This window comes from Artemia franciscana, chromosome 5 (genome assembly GCF_032884065.1).
Source record: "Artemia franciscana chromosome 5, ASM3288406v1, whole genome shotgun sequence".
NCBI lineage: Eukaryota > Metazoa > Arthropoda > Branchiopoda > Anostraca > Artemiidae > Artemia > Artemia franciscana.
The window spans coordinates 53,931,985-53,951,494 of record NC_088867.1 but is presented as its reverse complement, the minus strand read 5'-3'; the positions used below and the strand labels follow the sequence as shown (position 1 = coordinate 53,951,494).

General features: G+C 35.9%; 1 protein-coding gene across 1 annotated transcript in view; it reads left to right on the top strand.

The window, feature by feature from the left end:
- Positions 1-3,655: 3,655 nt before the first annotated feature.
- Positions 3,656-19,510, top strand: part of LOC136027604 (homeobox protein HMX3-like) — a 33,369-nt gene continuing 17,514 nt past the window's right edge. Inside the window, exon 1 of the mRNA XM_065705016.1 lies at positions 3,656-4,018. Within this exon, the coding sequence (XP_065561088.1) occupies positions 3,747-4,018 (272 nt within the window). The 5' untranslated portion in view covers positions 3,656-3,746. The remainder of the gene's footprint in view (positions 4,019-19,510) is intronic.

The window sequence follows — 19,510 nt, the reverse complement described above, 5'->3', positions numbered from 1 at the left end:
TATGGGAATATTTTGTTCAAAAGTTTTGTTTTCCGACACAACTGTCGATAACGGTAGTTGTTTCTCGCACAATACCTTTTCTTGCTATTCATTCTGATTTACTCAACAAACAAGTTCAAGGGTGTCCAAAGATGGGGAAGGTAGTAACTACCCCATAAGCGCTAAAATGGGTAAAAATTGGAAATTTCTCGAACATCCAAAACTATAGTTCTTTTGAAGAGAACATATTTTTAACATTGTTCCCAAGAAACAACTTATCTTTTTATATTTTCTAGGAAAATACATGCAGTTACCCTTGATGGTATTTCGCAATTTTTTTTTTTAATCATGTTGAATAAATTTTCAGGGACAACATTTCTAGGATTTTATAGCTGTAGAGAAATACAAAAAAAGTTTCGAAATTAAAGTTCCTCCCCGCGTATAGACGCGTGAAACTTCCAGTTCCTAAGCCAACAGTTTTTTTTCCAGGGGGAGGGGAATTCTTTATGGGGAATATTGGGGATTTTTTCCCATTCTTTAGGGAGATTTCATTTTTTAGGAGATCAAAAATTGTATTTGCAGGTAAATCTTGAAATTTGTTTTTCAAGAAAAACCATCCATTTCTGAATAGAGTAAAATTTTTCAATTATTGAATTTTTAACAGCGTCCTCCATCCTAACAAGAATTTGATATCGGCAGTTTTATTAATCTGTTTCTCAGAACCAACAGATAATTCTCGTTGAAAAGTGTGAATTTCGTTTAATTCCTTTAAATATTGTGTGAATTCGTTTCAATAATAAAAATATTTTTGTTGAGTAACTCTGATGAAGTTTTATCACAAAACTCAAAAGTTTTATGATTAAAAAAAAACAATTTTATTAACCTTTGATTATCAGACTTGTCGGTGGTCGAATGACAAATGGTTTACTTTCCATGCTGGTTTGAATCAAGGGTTTTCATTCCGTATATGAAAGGGGTTGTCCCCTCCATAACACCTCGCTCTTTACTCTAAAGTTTGACTATTTTTCACAACTCTATTTTTCATAACAATACAAAACTTTAGCATAAAGAGCGGTGCGTTACGGAGGGGACAACCCCTTTCATATATGGAATAATTTCTGTTCGGTTTAAGCTTTAGTGTCGCTCCTTACTTGCAGTTAAAAAAAACTTGCTTTTTATTTAATTCCTGAACTTTTTGAATTATTGCATAGTTTGATTTTGGCTCACAGAAAATGAATAATTAAAATTAAATTTGCATATTAATTTTATTTTTGGCTAAATGGCTTTCTCATAGTTCTGATCGGACAATTTTGATGAAAAAAGGGGTAGGGGAGGAGGCCTAGTTGCCCTTCAATATTTTCTTACTTAAAAAGGCAACTAGAACTTTTTACTTTTTTTTAACGAACGTTTTTACTAGTAATAAATATACGTAACTTACGAATTAGCTTGCGTAACGAACTTGAATATTTGTATATTTTTATTACATATATGAGGGGGCTCACTCCCTTGTCAATACCTCGCTCTTTACGATAAAGATTGAATTTTGTCCCAATTCTTTAAAAATGAACCCTGAATCACGAAGGCCATAGAATAAATAGTTGAAATTACTAAAAATGCTTTAGCTTAAAGAGTGAGGTATTGTGGAGGTAACGGACCCCATTATATGCGCAACACTTTCTGTTTATTTCATGTTTTAATGCTGCTCCTTACTTCCAGCTGAAAAAACTTTTTTATTTATTTTCCAATTTTTTTTCAAATAATGCTAGAAAATCCTGCACTCCCTTCAAGAAAATTTTCTTCCCCCATGATAAATTCCTCCATTTAAGGACACTCCCAAATAATCCCCTCTCCTAGCCCCCCTCTCCCTTCTCAATACGAAAAAATTCCCCTGAAAACGTCTGAACACTTTCGAATAACCATTACTATATGTAAACAATGGTCAAAGTTTGTAACTTGCAGCACCTCCCCTGGGGAGTGTGGGGGATTCAGTCGTCCCGAAAGACATAATTATCAGGTTTTTCGACTATGTTGAACAGAATGGGTATCTCAAAATTTTGATCCGGTGACTTTGGGAAAAAATGAGCGGGGGAGGGGGCGTATATGCCCTCCAATTTTTCGATCACTTAAAATACACACTAGAACTTTAAATTTTCTTTAGAACGAGCCCTTCCGCGACATTCTAGGACCACTGGGTCGATGCGGTCATCCATGGGGAAAAACACAACAAGAAAAAAAAAAAAAACAACAACAAACACACACCCGTGATTTTTCCTCTGGCAAAAAATACCAAATCCTATATTTTTGTAGACAGTAGGTTGAAACTTCTAGAGTAGAGTTCTCTTATACGCTGGATCTGATGGTGTAATTTTCGTTAAGATTCTATTACTTTTAGGGGGTGTTTCCCCTATTTTCTAAAATAAGGCAAATTTTCTCAGGTTCGTAACTTTGAATGAGTAGGACTAAACTTAATGAAACTTATACATTTAAAATCAGCATAAAAATGCAATTATTTTGATGTAACTAGTGGTATCACAATTCTATTTCTTAGAGTTTCGGTTACTATTGAGCCGGGTCACTCCTTACTACAGTTAGTTACCACGAACTGTTCGAAAGATTCATGCACTTTTTTTTAAACGTAAATTGTTTGGACTTGACATTTAGGAGACCTAGTACACACGCAAAAATATATTGGGGTATGGCAGCTCCCGAAAAATAGGCCAAGATTTTTTTTTGTTTAAAACTTGGATCAGAAAAATTACAGAGGCAATTACATTTTCTTCAGGTAGGGGTAGGCGAAAATTACAAGCTTCAGTCATTTGGCCCAAACAATTCTAATGTAAAAGACGATTATAGCTCGGCTTCTCTGTCCTTCAAAAATATGGCCTGAAAATGACAAAGATATTTCTTAGTGGGCTTTAAACTTATAACCTCGATTGCTGGGGCAGGAAAATTCCTTGTATTAGCAAAAGTTTAATTTAGCTGTCCTTCAAATCACGCCAGAAGAAGGTTGCTAAGATGAATTTTTTTTTAATATTTTCAAAAGAGCTATTTATTGTAATTAAACGACCTTTGTGATTCAGGGGCCATTCTGAAAGAACTGGAACAAAATTCGAAATTTGGCGTAAAGAGCAAGGTATTGACAAGGGGGAGAACCCCTTCATATGCGTAATGATTTCTATTTGTTTTAAGGTTTAATGTTGCTCCTTACTTTCAGTTGAACAAACTTGTTTTTTATTTAATTGTACCTGAAATGAGTCGGTTTATAGCTAAAATGTTGACGAGTTCAGCTGAATGTATTCAGACTGGTTACTATTTTTTAATTAATGCTGATCCTCTTATATGTCACGAAAATACTTGTTTCCGTCAATCATTTTCTATTCTGAAATCGATACCAGTACACAGATTCTTTACTAAATAATCCCCTTTTAGTAATTAGTCCTATCTTTTCCAGAGGGGGCAAATCTGATAATATTTCTAAATTATATTTAATTATCGACAAAACTGGGAGCCAATTAGTCTTTCAAAAATAACAATCAGAGCCGCGCAAAAGATTTTTATTGTCCTACATCCCTCCTACCATTCTTCTTTTAAGCCAATGGAAGAGGTGCTGCGCGATGTATGTTTAGATCGATTTCACAACGAGTTGCTTTCTACTTATGGAAAGTTGTACCGCTTCTGAAGAAGACCCAACCTCTATTAGTTCTGATTGTCATTTGATTGAAAGGATCGCTTGAATAAAGTTGGTATTGTTATTAGTGATTGACAATATGATGGCGAAGATTCTCACTGAAACAGACAGAGAGTTAGAAACAGAGCCTAATACTGAAAAGACTCAGACAGAAGTGACAGAGAAGTCTAAATCTTCGTCATTTTCTATTTCTAGTCTTCTTGGAAGTGATGCTCAAAAAGAGGAAAAGAAAGCTGACTCAGATGCCAATCCTTGGGTAGCGATGTTTCAACAATCTTCAGCAGCTGCCCACCTGCTTCAGTCAGTTACCTTACCGTCGGGATACGAATCTAACCCTCAAGTTCTAGCAAGGTAAGCTTAGTCTATTTAATTTTAGGATTAATCATAAATCTGGCTGACCGATTAAGCTTTTCAAGCCAGTGACAAGTCTGTGGTCTAAGGCCTACTTTAAGCTAAGTCTAATTCTTGTTTAATAGAAGAAAGTAGATTCGTTCCGGCCAGAAAATAGGCCCTCCTTCAATAGAGGGAAGTATGAGTATGAGAGAATTCTTTTTTTTTAGCAGCCTTGGGTTTAAATTTTTATAGTTGATGTTTTATAATTTTTGCTATGGCATTTGATTCTGAAGCTTTAAAAAAAATTTTCACTAGAAGTAAAGAGCGTCGTTGACACCTAAAAAATTGTTGCTTCGTAGCGTATGCAGCATAAATGTATAAAACTTGTGCAAATTAACCAACCGATAGCATTTCTTTGTGTTAATAAGATTATATTAAAATAGCACATTTAAGCCTTAGACCATTACAAATTGATTTAATATTTCGAAATTTGCACTGTCTGAGATTCTGATCCCACTTGGGGTAAAATTGATCTTCTGCGGCAAAAAATGGAAGAAAACGTTACTTTGTAGTGGTACAACCTTTTTGTTATTTAGAAGACCACTAGACACCTCTATTTCCATTTAAGAGATCCTTCTTTCAATGCTCCACGACCACTTTTTCGATGCAATTGGCCCTAGAAAAAAAAAATAAACGACTCGCACTAATTCTATCTGTGAAAAATGTAATTATCCTCGTTTTCCAAGGTGATGGGCTGTAATTTTCAATTCAGGGGTTTTCTGACAGTGGAGGTTTCAATGGTATACACTTTATTTTAATTTTTACATCATTTTGAGGGTTTCAAGCTGTTGCTCAAAATTCTCAGAAATTACTTTTCGTAATTACAAACTGTTCTTCATTTAAACCAGAATGATAATTATCAAAATGCCATCTAAAATGCCATATTTTATCAAAATTGTCAAAACTAATATCAAAATGCCGTCGTTTATACGTAAAATATTTTTAAATAAACAATCTTTTAAATAACATTTTACTAGGTTTGATTTTTACTAGGTTACAGCCAATCCCAATGTGAATAGGTTGTTTTTTACTAGGCAACCCCTAAGGAGGCTACCGTGAAAAATTGCTTGTCTAAAATTGCATTTTGTTTTAATACTATCCTTTGTTAATTAGAAAACTTTAGGATAACAAGGATAACAAATTATCCTTTGTTAATTTGTTAATTTGTAAATTAGATATAGCAATTTCCTTTCAAATGAGCGCTTTAACACCTCCACTATGCCTTAGCAAACCATTACTGGCGACTAAGAAACAGTAAAAAACAGTGGAGAGTAAAAAAAGAGACATCACTTACCTCTTATTTAAGAAAAATAATTTTCCTTGTTATACAATAGGAGGGATTTTAGTTCTCCAAAATAAGGTTTTCGATTCTGAATATTCTAATGGAACCGTTTTTTTTTCAACCCAATAGCATCTTTATGGAGTTTTAGCCTATCTTTCAAAATTCCCATAGGTCTGTTTGCGCAACAAATTCTTAACATTAAAAACTAACTGAGACATTAGTTACCATTCCTAAACCAGCCTCTTTTTTTTCAAAACACGGGCTATGGGCTATAGTTTGTTCTTTACTAAGTTGTCGCTTAGGGGACAACCATGTAAATAGCCAACATAAACCCTAGCTATGGGCTACGGTTCGTTCTTTACTGGGTAGCCACTAAAGTGGTAGCTATGAAAAGAGCCAATATAAACCCACTTTAAAACATTGAGGAGTTAATAGATAATAATCCATTATTAGTCTTTATCAACTAAATTTACAGCTTTTTTTTCATTTTTCTTAGTATCATATGAACCATAAAACAAGAGATCACTACAAATAAGTATGATGTTGCCACCCCTCTGAATCCCTTAGTCACTAAGGGGTCGCTAGCTAAAGTGCTTTTTACGCTTAACTAAAAACTAAAAACAACAATTTTGTTTTTCGATATTTCGTTATCTACAACAGCTAATTCGATTGTTGTGACACTAAGGTGTGACATGCAATTAAATTTACATCAATGATTTCTTTCTTTCAAAAACACTATATATTAAATACTATATATATATATATATATATATTTGTATATATATGTATATATATATATATATATATATATATATATATATATATATATATATATATATATATATATATATATATATATATATATATATATATATATATATATGCAAACCCATTGTATAATTGGGAATAATTCGAGTTGAAAGGAAGAGGTGATTAATTTCCACTTCCTTAAAATGGATTCCAATAGCACAGGATAAACAGTTAACAAAAATGTACGGAAGGGAATGGAATAAATTTTTTCTAAATCTACGGAGAGGGCAGTTTGTTGTTTTCTGATTTTTCAATGGAAATACCATAAAAAAGATGTCAGGTGTTCTAAACCCTTAAGCGTCAAGGCTACCTAAGCTACTAACAGCATTGGCTTAGTATAAAGTGAAATTTCAAGCAGACACGCACACAGTTTTTTAGGGAGGGGGGTGCAATGATAAGAAGAATCAGGGGGTTGAATGCGAAGAAAAGTATTTTATAATTCAAATTATATGTGCACATACATTCAAGCCAATTTAGGATTTCGGGGTTGACAATGGACCCTCCTCCCCCCAGTGTGCCTCCCTGATTCCGATGGTAGCCTCAGATTTACAATCGACAAGCCCAGAAATTCTTGGATACAAACTATGGAGAAAATGAAAGCCCATTTTAATATGTACTTAACATCTTCCGAATGATAACATCTTCTATATCAAACAGTTTGTGGCAAAGAACTGTAGTAAGGTGCGACCCGACTCAATGGTAAACGAAACTCTAAAAAACTGAATTTTGGTGCTAAAAGATACATTAAAAGAATCAAATTTTTATGCTGATTTTAAATATATAGGTTTCATCAAATTTAGTCTTACTCATCAAAAGGTACGAGCCTGAGAAAATTATGCCTTATTTTAAAAAATAAGGGGAAACACCCCCCATAAGTCATAGAATCTTAACAAAAATCACACCATCGTATTCAGCGTATCAGAGAACCCTACTGTAAAAGTTTCAAGCTCCAATCTACAAAAATGTGGAACTTCGTATTTTATGCCAGAAGACCGATCACGGGTGCGTGTTTTTTTATTATTATTTTTTTTTTACCAGGGGTCATCGTATTGACCAAGTGGTACTAGAATGTCACAAGAGGGCTTATTCTAACGGAAATGAAAAGTTGAAGTGCACTTTTTAAGTGACCAAAAAAATTGGAGGGCACTTAGGCCCCCTCCCACGCTCATTTTGACGCCCAAAGTCAACGGATCAAAATTTAGAGATGACCATTTTGTTCGTCATAGTAGAAAAACATAAAAAATATGTCTTTGGGGATGACTTACTGCCCCAGAGTCCCCGGGGGAGGGGCTGCTAGTTATAAACTTTGACCAGTGTATACATATAATAATGGTTATTAGGAAGTGTACAGACGTTTTCAGGGTTTTTTTTTTTTTTTGGGGGGGGGGGTCTGAGGGTAGGGTGCTATGTGGGAGGATCTTTTCTTGGAGGAATTTGTCATGGGGGAAGAGAATTTCAATGAAGGGCCGCAGGATTTTCTAGCATTATTTGAAAAAACAATGAAAAAATAAATATGAGAAGTTTTTTGTACTGAAAGTAAGGAGCAGCATTAAAACTTAAAATGAACAAAAATTATTACGTATATGAGGGGTTTACCCCCTGCTTATACCTCACTCTTTACGCTAAAGTATTTTTAGTACTTTCAACTATTTATTCTACGGTCTTTGTGATTCAGAGGTCATTCTTAAGGAATTGGGACAAAATCTAAGCTTTAGTGTTAAAGAGCTACGAAGGTTGAACCCCCTCATATACGCAATAAAAATATACGAATATAGAAGTTTGTTACGTAAGTTAATTCGTAAGTTACGTATATTTTTTACGAATGAAAACGTTTGTAAAAAAATAAAAGTTCTAGTTGCTTTTTCAAGTAGTCAAAAACTTGGAGGGCAACTAGGCCTCCTCCCTCACTCCTTTTTCTCAAAGTCTTCCGATTAATTGCAATTAATTAATTTGCAAATTTCGTTTTAATTATTTGTGTGCGGAGAGCCAAGACCAAAACATGCATTAATTCAAAAACGTCCAGAAATTAAATAAAAAAAAACAAGTTTTTTAGAAATGAAAGTAAAGAGCAACACTAAAACTTAAAACGAACAGAAATTACTCCGTATATGAAAGGGGCTTTTCCTCCTCTACGCCCCGCTCTTTACGTTAAAGTTTCTTACTGTTTTAAAAATAGAGTTAAGAGAAAGAGTCAAACTTTAGCGTAAAGGGCGGGGCGTTGAGGAGGAAAAGCCCCTTTCATATACGGAGTAATTTCTGTTCGTTTTAAGTTTTAATGTTGCTCATTACTTTCATTTCAAAAAACTTGTTTTATTTATTTAATAGCGTAAAGAGCGGGGCGTTGAGAAGGGAACAGTCCCTTTCATACACGGAGTGATTTCTGTTCGTTTTAAGTTTTATTGTCGCTCCTTACTTTCAGTTAAAAAAAAACTTGTTTTTTTATTTAATTACAATATTAGTGCCAGATTCATAGCAAGGAGGCACAGAAACACTTGAATACTAAATTTTGATAAAAATTGAATTCCTTTTGTGAAATATGTACTCCATTTGTGAAATGTTTTGTGAAATATTCCATTTGTGAAATATGTGCATTAATTCAAAAACATTCAGAAATTAATTTAAAAAAACAAACAATTTTTCTCAACTGAAAGTAAGGAGCGACATTAAAACTTAAAAAGAACAGATATTATTTCGCATTTGAAAGGGGCTGTCCCCTCCTGAACGTCCCGCTCTTTACGCTAAGGTTGTATAGCCCTTGGTACTAACCAAGTGACATATTGCAATCGCAAATTCTGTCGGTCTGTCGGTCTGTCTGTCGGTCTGTGGGTCCCGGTTTTGCTACTTTAGGCACTTCCAGGTAAGCTAGAATGATGAAATTTGGCAGGCGTTGAGGGACCGGACCAGATTAAATTAAAAATAGTCGTTTTCCCGATTTGACCATCTGGGGGGAGTGGGGGCCCGTTAATTCGGAAAAAATAGAAAAAAAAAGTATTTTAACTTACGAACGGCTGATCAGATCTTAACGAGATTTGATGTTTGGAAGGATAACGTGTCTTCGAGCTGTTATGTTAGATCCCGACCGGATCTGGTGAATTTGGGGTGGGAGTGGGAGGGGGAAACACAAAATCTGGGAAAACACTTAGAGTGGAGGGATCGGAATGAAACTTGGTGGGAAAAATAATTACAAGTCCTAGATACATGATTGACATAACCGGAACAGATCCGCTCTCTTTTGGGTAGTTGGGGGGGGGGGTTAATTCTGAAAAATTAGAAAAAATGAGGTATTTTTAACTTACGAACGGGTGATCGGACCTCAATGAAATTTGAATTTTAGAAGTATATCGTGTCTCAAAGCTCTTATTTTAAATCTCGACCGGATATGGTGGCATTGGAAGGGAGTTTGGGGTGGGGGAACCTAAAATCATGGAAAACGCTTAGATTGGAGGAATCGGGATGAAACATGGTGGGAAAATTAGCAGAAGTCTTAAATACGTGATTTACATAATTGGAACGGATCTGCTGTATTTGGGGGGGGGGGGGGTAATTCTGAAAAATTAGAAAAAATGACGTATTTTTAACTTACGAAGGAGTGATCGGATCTTCATGAAACTTCACATTTAGAAGGACCTCGTAACTCAGATCTCTTATTTTAAATTTCAGCCGGATCCAGCGTCATTGGGGAGGGGGGCAGTTGGGGGGGGGACCGGTAATCTTAGAAAACACTTAAAGCGGAGATATCAGGATGAAACTGGATGAGAGGAATAAAAACCTGTGTAAGATACGTGACTGACATAACCGGACTGGATCTTCTCTCTTTGGTGGAGTTGGAGGGGGGGGGGTAATTTGGAAAAATGAAGTATTTGTAACTTACGAAAGGGTGACCAGATCTTAATTAAATTTGATATTTAGAAGGATCTTGTGCTTTAAAGCTCTAATTTTAAATTCCGACCAGATCCTGTGACATTGGGGGAAGTTGGAAGGGGGAAACCGGGATTCTTGGAAAACGTGAAAATTGGGGTATTTTTATTTTAGGAATAGGTGATCAGATCTTAATGAAATTTGATATTTAGAATGAAATCATGTCTCAGAGCTCTTATTTCAAATCCCGACCAGATCTTTTGACATGGAGGGAGTTGGAGGGGGAAATCTTGGAAAACACTTGGAGTGGAGAAATCGCGATGAAGCTTGGTAGATAGAATAAGCAAATGTCCTCGATACGTGATTGACGTAACCGTATCGGATTTGCTCTCTTTGGGGGAGTTGGGGGGAGGGGTTCAATGATTTGGTGGGTTTGGTGCTTCTGGACGTGCTAGGACGATGAAAATTGGTAGGCGTGTCAGGGAGCTGCACAAATTGACTTGATAAGGTCTTTTTCCCAGACTCGACCATCTGGGGGGCTAAAGGGAGAGGAAAAATTAGAAAAAATTAGGTATTTATAACTTACGAGTGGGTGATCGGATCTTAATGAATTTTGATATTTAGAAGGACATCGTAACTCAGAGCTCTTATTTTAAATCCTGACCGGCATTAAGCCTCTTATTTTCCTTTTAAATCAATCTATTGATTCTTAGAATTTTGTTAGAGCTCATACCATATGAGCTCTTGGCTCTTAGCTCTTCTTGCCTCGTCACAAGTGCCATATGAGCTCTTAGCTCTTGTTTATTGTTTTAAACAGTGGAACTGTGACAAAGAGTCAAACTTTGAGTCATGTACTCATTGCATTTTGATTTCGGACAGTCATCCTACGATCTTAATCTTTAGATTTAAGACTTCTTGTGCGTAGCAATTTTAGACTCAGATTTAAGGTTACAAGCTCTTTAACACTCACAAACTGGTTTATCTGAATCAAAACTTGTATTACAGCTCACCTGAATGGGGATAGTATCTCCTGATTGGGAAGATTCATGCTGCAACATTACTGATATCTGAATCATTTAATGTTCAATAATTTACGACAGAGCCAAAACTCATCCCTTCGTCATTAATCAAGATTAAATAGAAAAAAACAAGTTTTTATTCTACTGAAAGTAAGCAGCAACAAAAAAACTTAAAATAAAACAGGAGCTATTACGTATATGAGTGGGTTTCTCCGTTGTCAATACCTCGCTCTTTACGCTAAAGTTTGACTTTTTGTTCCAATTATTTAAGAATGACTCCTGACACACAAGGACCGTTTAATTAGAATAATTAAATTTAAAAAAAGAAGTTTTATTTAACTGCACGTATGGAGCGACAATAAAACTTAAAATGAACAGAAATTATTCCGTATATAAAGGGGGTTGACCTCTCCTCAACACCTCGTTCTTTACGCTAAAATTTGACTCTTTCTCACAATTCTACTTTTTAAAACAACAAAAAAAAACTTTAGCGTAAAGAGCGAGGCGTTGAGGAGGGGACAACCCCATTCATATACGGAATAATTTCTGTTCGTTTTAGGTTTTAATGTCGCTCCCTACTTGCAGTTAAAAAAACTTGTTTTTTTTTTTAATTTCTTAACGTTTTTGAATTAATACATGTTTTGATTTTGGTTCACCGCACATAAATAAATAAAACGAAATTTGCATGTTAATATTGTTTGGCTAAATGGCTTTCTCATAGTTTTTATTGGATGGCTTTGAAAAAAGGGGTGGGGTAGGAGGCCTAGTTGCCCTCCGATGTTTGGTTACTTAAAAATGGAACTAGAACTTTTTATTTTTTTAAGAACGTTTTTGTTAGTAATAAATATACGTAACTTACAAATTAACTAACGTAACGAACTTCTAAATTTTTATATCTTTTTATTACGTATATGAGGGGGTTCGCCCACTCGTCAATACCTCACTCTTTACACTAAAGCTTGAATTTCATCCCAATTCTTTAAGAGTGACCCCTGAATCACAAGGCCATAGAATAAATAGTTGAAATTACTAAAAATACATTATCGTAAAGAGCAAGGTATTGTGGAGGAGACAAAATCCCTTATATGGATAATATTTTCTGTTCGTTTTAATTTTTAATGCTGCTCTTACTTCCAGTTGAAAAAAAACTTTTATTTTATGTTCTCATTGGTTTTTTTAATAATGCTAGAAAATCCTGCGCCCGCTTCATGGAAATTTTCTTCACTCATAATAAATTCCACCATGGAAAGATCTTCCCACCTACCCCCCCACCGTCCCACACCCACCCAACGCCAAAAAGTCCCCCTGAAAACGGCTGTACCCTTCGCAATAACCATTACTATATGTAAACAATCGTCAAAGTTTGTAACTTGCAGCCCCTCCCCCGAGGACTGTGGGGGATTAAATCGTCCCCCAAGATATAGTTTTTAGATTTTTTGACTACGCCGAACAAAATGGCTGTCTCAAAATTTTGATCCTGTAATTTTTGGAAAAAATGAGCGTGGGAAGGGGCCTAGGTGCCCTCCGATGTTTTTGGTCACTTAAAAAGGGTACTAAAACTTTCAATTTCTGTTAAAATAAGCCTTCTCGCGACATTCTAGGACCACTGAGTCGATATTATCACCCCTGGGAAAAAAACAAAAAAAAAATAAACACGCATCTGTTATCTGTCTTCTGGCAAAAAATACGAAATTCCACGTTTTTGTAGATAGGAGTTTGAAATTTCTACGTTAGGGTTTTCGGATACGCTGAATGTGATTGTGTGATTTTCGTGCCTTTTAGTGCGTCTTTCCCACTCTATTTTCTAAAACAATGAAAATTTTTTCAGGCTTGTAACTTTTGAGGGGTAAGATTAAACTTTATGAAACTTACTTATTTAAAATCAGCATTAAAATTCGATTCTTTTGATGTAACTATTGGTATCAAAATTCCGTTTTTTAGAGTTTCGGTTACTATTGAGCCGGGTCGCTCCTTACTACTGTTTGTTACCACGAACTGTTTGATACACCTCTTTTTTAAATTCAAAAAACGGTTTATCTTCAAGTTCATGAATTGCAGCCCTTCCCCTAGGAGCTTTGGGGGTTCATGTTATCCTCAAAGACATAGTTATCAGATCTTTCTACTATGGTGAACAAAATTTTATCTCAAAATTTTGTTCATTCAACTTTTGAAAAATAGGGGATGGGAGGGGGCTGGCTGGCATCTAATATTTTTGGTCACTTAGAAAGGGCACTAGAACTTTTGATATGCGATCACTTGAGCCCTTTCCGAATATTCTAGGATAACTGGCTCGATAAGATCACCCCTGGGGAAAAAACAAACACGCATTCGTTATCTTGCTTCTGGCAAATAGTTCAAAATTCCACACTTTCTACATAGGAGCTTGAAACCTCTACAGTCAGGTTCTCTGATATATAGAATCTGATGGTATGATTTTAATTAAGATCTTTAGATGTTTTTGGGTTGTTTCCCCATTTCTCAAACTTAGGCAAAGTTTTCAGGCTTTTAACTTTTGATGGCTAACATTAGACTTCATGAATTAATATATTTTGAACAAGCATCAAAATTAGATCCTTTTGATGTATCTATACTTTCTCTTACAGTTGCGGTTACTATTGAGCCGCACCACTCCATACCCACAATTCGTTACCACGAACGGTTTGAAAGGTGAAACTTATATGTGCAGAGGTAATCATGAAGAGGGAGGGGGTGTCAAGGGTCAACTTTGTTTGCTGTAAAATTTTTGTATAGCCCTGACTTGAACAATTTTATCCATTGCAATGTGTTTATGAAACATCGGTAACTTGCATAACATGGGGCCTAATCAATGGGGCCGCACTTTTCATTACATACTAAGAGGACTATTTTCTGTCATTTTAATTTGTAGTTAGCAGCATATTTATAGCCAACAACATGACAATTCATTCCATTTCATTTCTGGGGAAAACCAAACATTTTTTGTAAAATAAGCCTTAATTTTTGCAATTAACAAACACAAAAATACTTCAATACCATCTTGGCTGAAATCAACCCAGTTAGTGATGATGATACATTGACAAAGAGGGTTGAGCAATATCGAGCAAAGGGTTTTAGAGGTGGGGCTTCAACTTACTGACGAAAGGGGGTAGAAGGGTCATATTTACTGTGAACGAAAGAGGGTCGTCTATCGGCCATAGCAATTTTTACCAAAGAAATGAAGTATTAAGTATGATACCAAAGAAAGTTCAGAAATGAAGTATGTGCATTGCTTATGAAATAGAGTCGAAGACACTGTACACGCTATTGACTAGATGGGACGAAAGTGGAGCAAACTCCCTTTTGACCTAATAGAATGGGATAAGGACTGTACACATTGTTTGACAAAAGGGTATGGATTCTAAGTCAGGCTCACTGTTGACCGATGAGGATCAAACAGTTCGTGGTAACGAACTGTAGTAAGGAGCAACCCGGCTCAATAGTAACCAAAACTCTAAAAAACAGAATTTTGATACCAATAGCTACATCAAAAGAATTGCATTTTAATGCTGATTTTCAATATTTAAGTTTCATCAAGATTAGTCTTACCCGTCAAAAGTTACGAGCCTGTGAAAATTTGCCTTATTTTAGAAAATAGGGGGAACACCCCTTAAAAGTCATAGAATCTTAACGAAAATCACACCATCAGATTCAGCGTATTACAGAAGCCTGCTATCAAAAGTGGAATTTTGTATTTTTTGACTTTTTTTGTTTTTTTCCCCAGGGGAGATTTTATCGAACCAGTCGTCCTAGAATGTTGCGAAAGGGCTCATTCTAATGGAAATAAAAAGTTCTAGTGCCCTTTTTTAGTGACTACAAAAATTGGAGTGCACTTAGGTCCACTCCCACGCTAATTATTTTCCCAAAGTCACCGGATCAAAATTCTGAGATAACCATTTTATTCAACATAGTCTAAAAACCTTATAAATATGTTTTTGGGGACGACTTACTCCCCCACAGTCCCCGTGGGAGGGGCTACAAGTTACAAACTTTGACCAGTGCTTACATATAGTAATGGCTATTGGGAAGTGTACGGACGTTTTAAGGGGGATTTTTCGGTTGGGGGAGGGGTAGAGAAAATGGGATATGTTAGGGGAACTTTCCATGGAGGAATTTGTCATGGGGAAAGAAAATTTCGATGTGCGGAGCACAGTATTTTCTAGCATTATTAAAAAAACAATGAAAAAAATAAATATAAAAAAGTTTTTTCAACTGAGAATAAGGAGCAGCATTAAAACTTAAAACGAACATAAATTATTACGCATATGAGGGGTTCACCTCCTCCTAATACCTCGCTCTTTACGCTAAAGTATTTTTAATAATTTTAACTATTTATTCTACGGCCTTTGTGATTCATGGGTCATTCTTAAGGAATTGGGACAAAATTTAAGCTTTAGTGTAAAGATCGAGGTAGTGACGAGGGGGTGACCCCCTCATATACGTAATAAAAATATGAAAATAAAGAAGTTAGTTACGTAAGCTAACTCATAAGTTACGTATGTCTTTTACTAATAAAAACGTTCGTAAAAAAATTGAAGTTTTAGCTGCCTTTTTAAGTAATCAAAACATTGGAGGGAAACTAGGCCTCCTCCCCCGCTCCTTTTTTCTCAAAATCAATCGATCAAAACTATAAGAAAGCCATTTAGCCAAAAACTAAATAGACAAATTTCGTTTTAATTATCCATCTGCGGAGAGCCAAAATCAAACATGCATTAATTCAAAAACGTTCAGAAATTAAATAAAAAAAAAGTTTTTTAACTGAAAGTAAGGAGCGACATTAAAACTTAAAACAAACAGAAATTACTTCGTATATGAAAAGTTCCCCACTCTTTACGCTAAAGTTTATTACTGTTTTAAAAAGTGGAGTTTAGAGAAAGAGTCAAACTTTAGCGTAAAGAGCGGGGCGCTGAAGAGGGAGTAGCCCCTTTCATATACGAAGTAATTTCTGTTCGTTTTAAGTTTTAATGTCGCTCCTTACTTTTAGTTAAAAAAGACTTTTTTTTCAGAAATAGAGGCAACGCATCACTGACCAGGATGTCTCCAAATAATCGTGAGTCAAAAAGGTACAAAATTAAAAGGACTTTAAGTTCATAAAGACGCAATCCTTCCACTTTTCGATTTCAATTTTTCCTGTTTTTTATCAATTTTCCTGAAAAATCCCTGTCTCTAGGTCTGATTTCTCCCTACTTTTCTCCCTAGAAAAAATTGATACTTTGCCTATATTTCCATACAAATCACACGAAAATTCATAACGCAGTATCAAATTGTTATTTTTTATTTCAAATAATGGTATATATAACATCTTTTATACTACCAAGAACACATTAAAAAGTATAATTATGTGTCTCCAGCACCTCATCGCACGTAGCGTTTGCCTTCGTCTTGAAGCCAGACACAGCTTTCAGTATGCTGACAGTTGATGAAATTTTATCTTCGTTTTTCAACCAGTAACTGACTTTAATACGTGAGACAAGTGTGACATTCTTGACACTATTTCGGATGTCTGTTTTGATCAATTTCGGGAGATCAAACAAACGCGTAGCTTGTACTTTGCTAAAAGGCCAAGAGAAGATCAATGATATGCACTTCTGCAATTCTGGGTGCTTGATTTCGCCACTGCGAGTCTTCGGACTAAATATGTTCATCCAGTCCTGCTCAACTGACAGGTCTTCAACTTTGGCATCTCCCAAATGAAGCTCAGTGACATAAGTCATTGCCTGTGACCTCCTTTCTACGTCCGTCTACTGAAGGCAACGCTTTTCTCTTAGAACAGGAAATCTCGCAAATAGTGGCCTTAGAGATTTTGGCTTCAAATTTCTTGCATTTCTTGATTCAACCAGGCGCTAAAGTGTTATAAATGTCGTCTTCAAACTTTAAATGGTCTTGGATCTGCTTGATTAGGACCATATAATATTTTCAACAAGACTGGTGAAAGCGATCAACATTATTGCTTGCCTCTTGAGCATCTATGTGTTCTTGCATCGAATCTGTTGCAGCTATTTCCACTTGTGTTCGGTGTAAAGACAGGTATTCACTTGAAAGGTAAGGATCCAGTTCAGTACATAAACCAAAACTGCGAATATAGTCCAGCTTCATGAAGTTAGACGCAACGTCGTCTTCAAGTTTGCTGACATTTACCTTTAGGGAGTGAAGAAGTGGAAGCTCAGATTAAAAAACTGTGTTGAATTTGTAGGAGAGATCGAGAGAGTAGTCCATGGATTCAAGGTAGGACTTTGCCAACTTGCTTTGTAGTGTTGGCAAGATAAGGTCATTGGTTGCAGTTGGGTCGTCAAACGTGGTTTCTATGAAATACTGAGTAAGAGCAATACGATATTCAACAGGCTTCCTCGTGCAGGCCTGAAGGGACAACCAAAGAATTGAGAGTGCTTTTCACTGACAGAATTCCTGAAATTCAGCATACTTATCTTGCGTGGAAGCGCTTCTGGAAAAGTAGGCATAGATATTTCACAACAGGTTTTCTAGTGTCTTGGGAAGTGACAAAAATACAGAGGATGAGCATAAGTGAATAAGATGGCATGAGCATTTCCCATTCAAGATACGGGGCAGCATGGCTTTCATTAGCGTCGAAGCAGATCTATTGACTCCACCTATTGACTCCACCTATTGACTCCAAATATGACGTAAGTAGTATCTGCACAAAATCCAACAATATTTTGCCAGGGAATCGAGTTTTCTTTTTCAATGACTTGTTTGATGCAGTTAGTCAGACCCTTTGACGATCCGTTACTACGTTTAACAATGTCCAATACTTCGAAATGAAGTTTTAGATCTTTCTCACTAAAAAATACTACAATGATAGCTAGTTACTTATCAACAGTAATCAGTGGTCTCAACAATTATCACAGAGGAAAAAGGAGCTTTGAGGAACTCAACTAACTGGTTGTGTAGTACCAAAGAAAAATTCTATTGCAAAATATGTGTAGCTTTCTGTTTACCCAGAGTGACCCCTTCTAGGGCCTGGTCTTTTGGAAATAATATTCTTAGGAAAGGGAAAGAACTGTCTGCAAGATTTAATGGCAGATTATGTTCTGCTAAAAACATACAGATGCGCTGTGCGATTTCTTTGGAATGGCTGGCTAGAGTCAGAAGTTTTTCAATGCTGCCACTGCTAACCTTTGTCTCATTTTCATTGCTTGCTTTTATATGCCGCTTCGGCAGAGCATGCCTGGTCAATTCTGATTTCCCACTATATTCATACTTCAAACAGAACCTACAGTGTGGTACATAAGTATTTTTCTTTGACTTGTTTGACACTCTTTTCTCTATCCAATTTTTTATACATTGGTAACTGAAGCAACTTGTCAACAAACTAGGGGTCGGACTTCTCTTTTGGGAATTCTTAAAATCGTTACTTTATCCCCGATTTCCCTTTATCCCTAGGTTCAAAATAAGTATCCCTAAAACAAGTGATTTCTCCCTAAAATAGGTAATCTCCCTAGAAGTGGAAGCCCTGTTAAGGCGTAACAAGTCCACCATTTGATTTAAAAGTATCCATGAAATCGCTGGTATATATGAGCCAATAGTATGATATAGGGTGCTTCCGCACTTATTATGTCACCCCGAGGGTGCACATTTTAAACGCCTGAGTGTTCTGATCGAAATCGCTCTAAATTACTACATTATGACAAATGGGCTGTGGAGATGTTTGGGGGTAAATAGAATGTTGAGGGGGTACAGGTTGATTCTTGTTGTTTTAAGCCATTAACGGGATTCTAGAACTCGGAATTTGCATTGAATGAGCCTTATATCGACTTCTATGACCATTGGCGTCATTATGGGGGGGGGGCAAGGAGGGGCAATAATTCGGAGAAAAAAATATTATATGGCCCATGCCCCTTGCCTTTCTGGTTGTGAACCCCTATTGAATCCCCTCCAATAAAAATGCTGGAGCTACGCCCCTGTCTATGACTATTCATTTTATATACTAACCCTTAGTAGGGGGGGGGGGATAAGTAATTAACAACTGGGATCCGTACTAACAAAGCAAATGGTTTTGCGTTGAATGTAATGTAATTTATCCATTTCGGAATTTAATGATGCATAAAGCTTATTTCCATAGCTTGCAAAAACAAAATATAAAATATATATTTATATTTAACCTTATTTTGATGAAGCTATGAAATGTCAAGCATAATCTTTCGATCACTTAATTCCATGAAAGAGTTTTTAGTCCCTTGTGAGTTACTAGTGGTCATGAAAACAATGAAAGAACTGGGGAAAAACAATTTGAGGCGATAACAATAATTAGAAAGTTTTCCCTTGATGGCCATATGGTTATACAATTTAATTTGCCACCCAATATCGTAAAAGAGATACTTAGTATCCTTTCCCGTTGTATTGATAAATGTTGGCTTTTTGACTTGGTGCAAAAACTACTCATAAATCATGGAAGCGCTACCAAAATCCTAATAGGGAAAAGGGCTAGAATGGTAATACAAAACATCG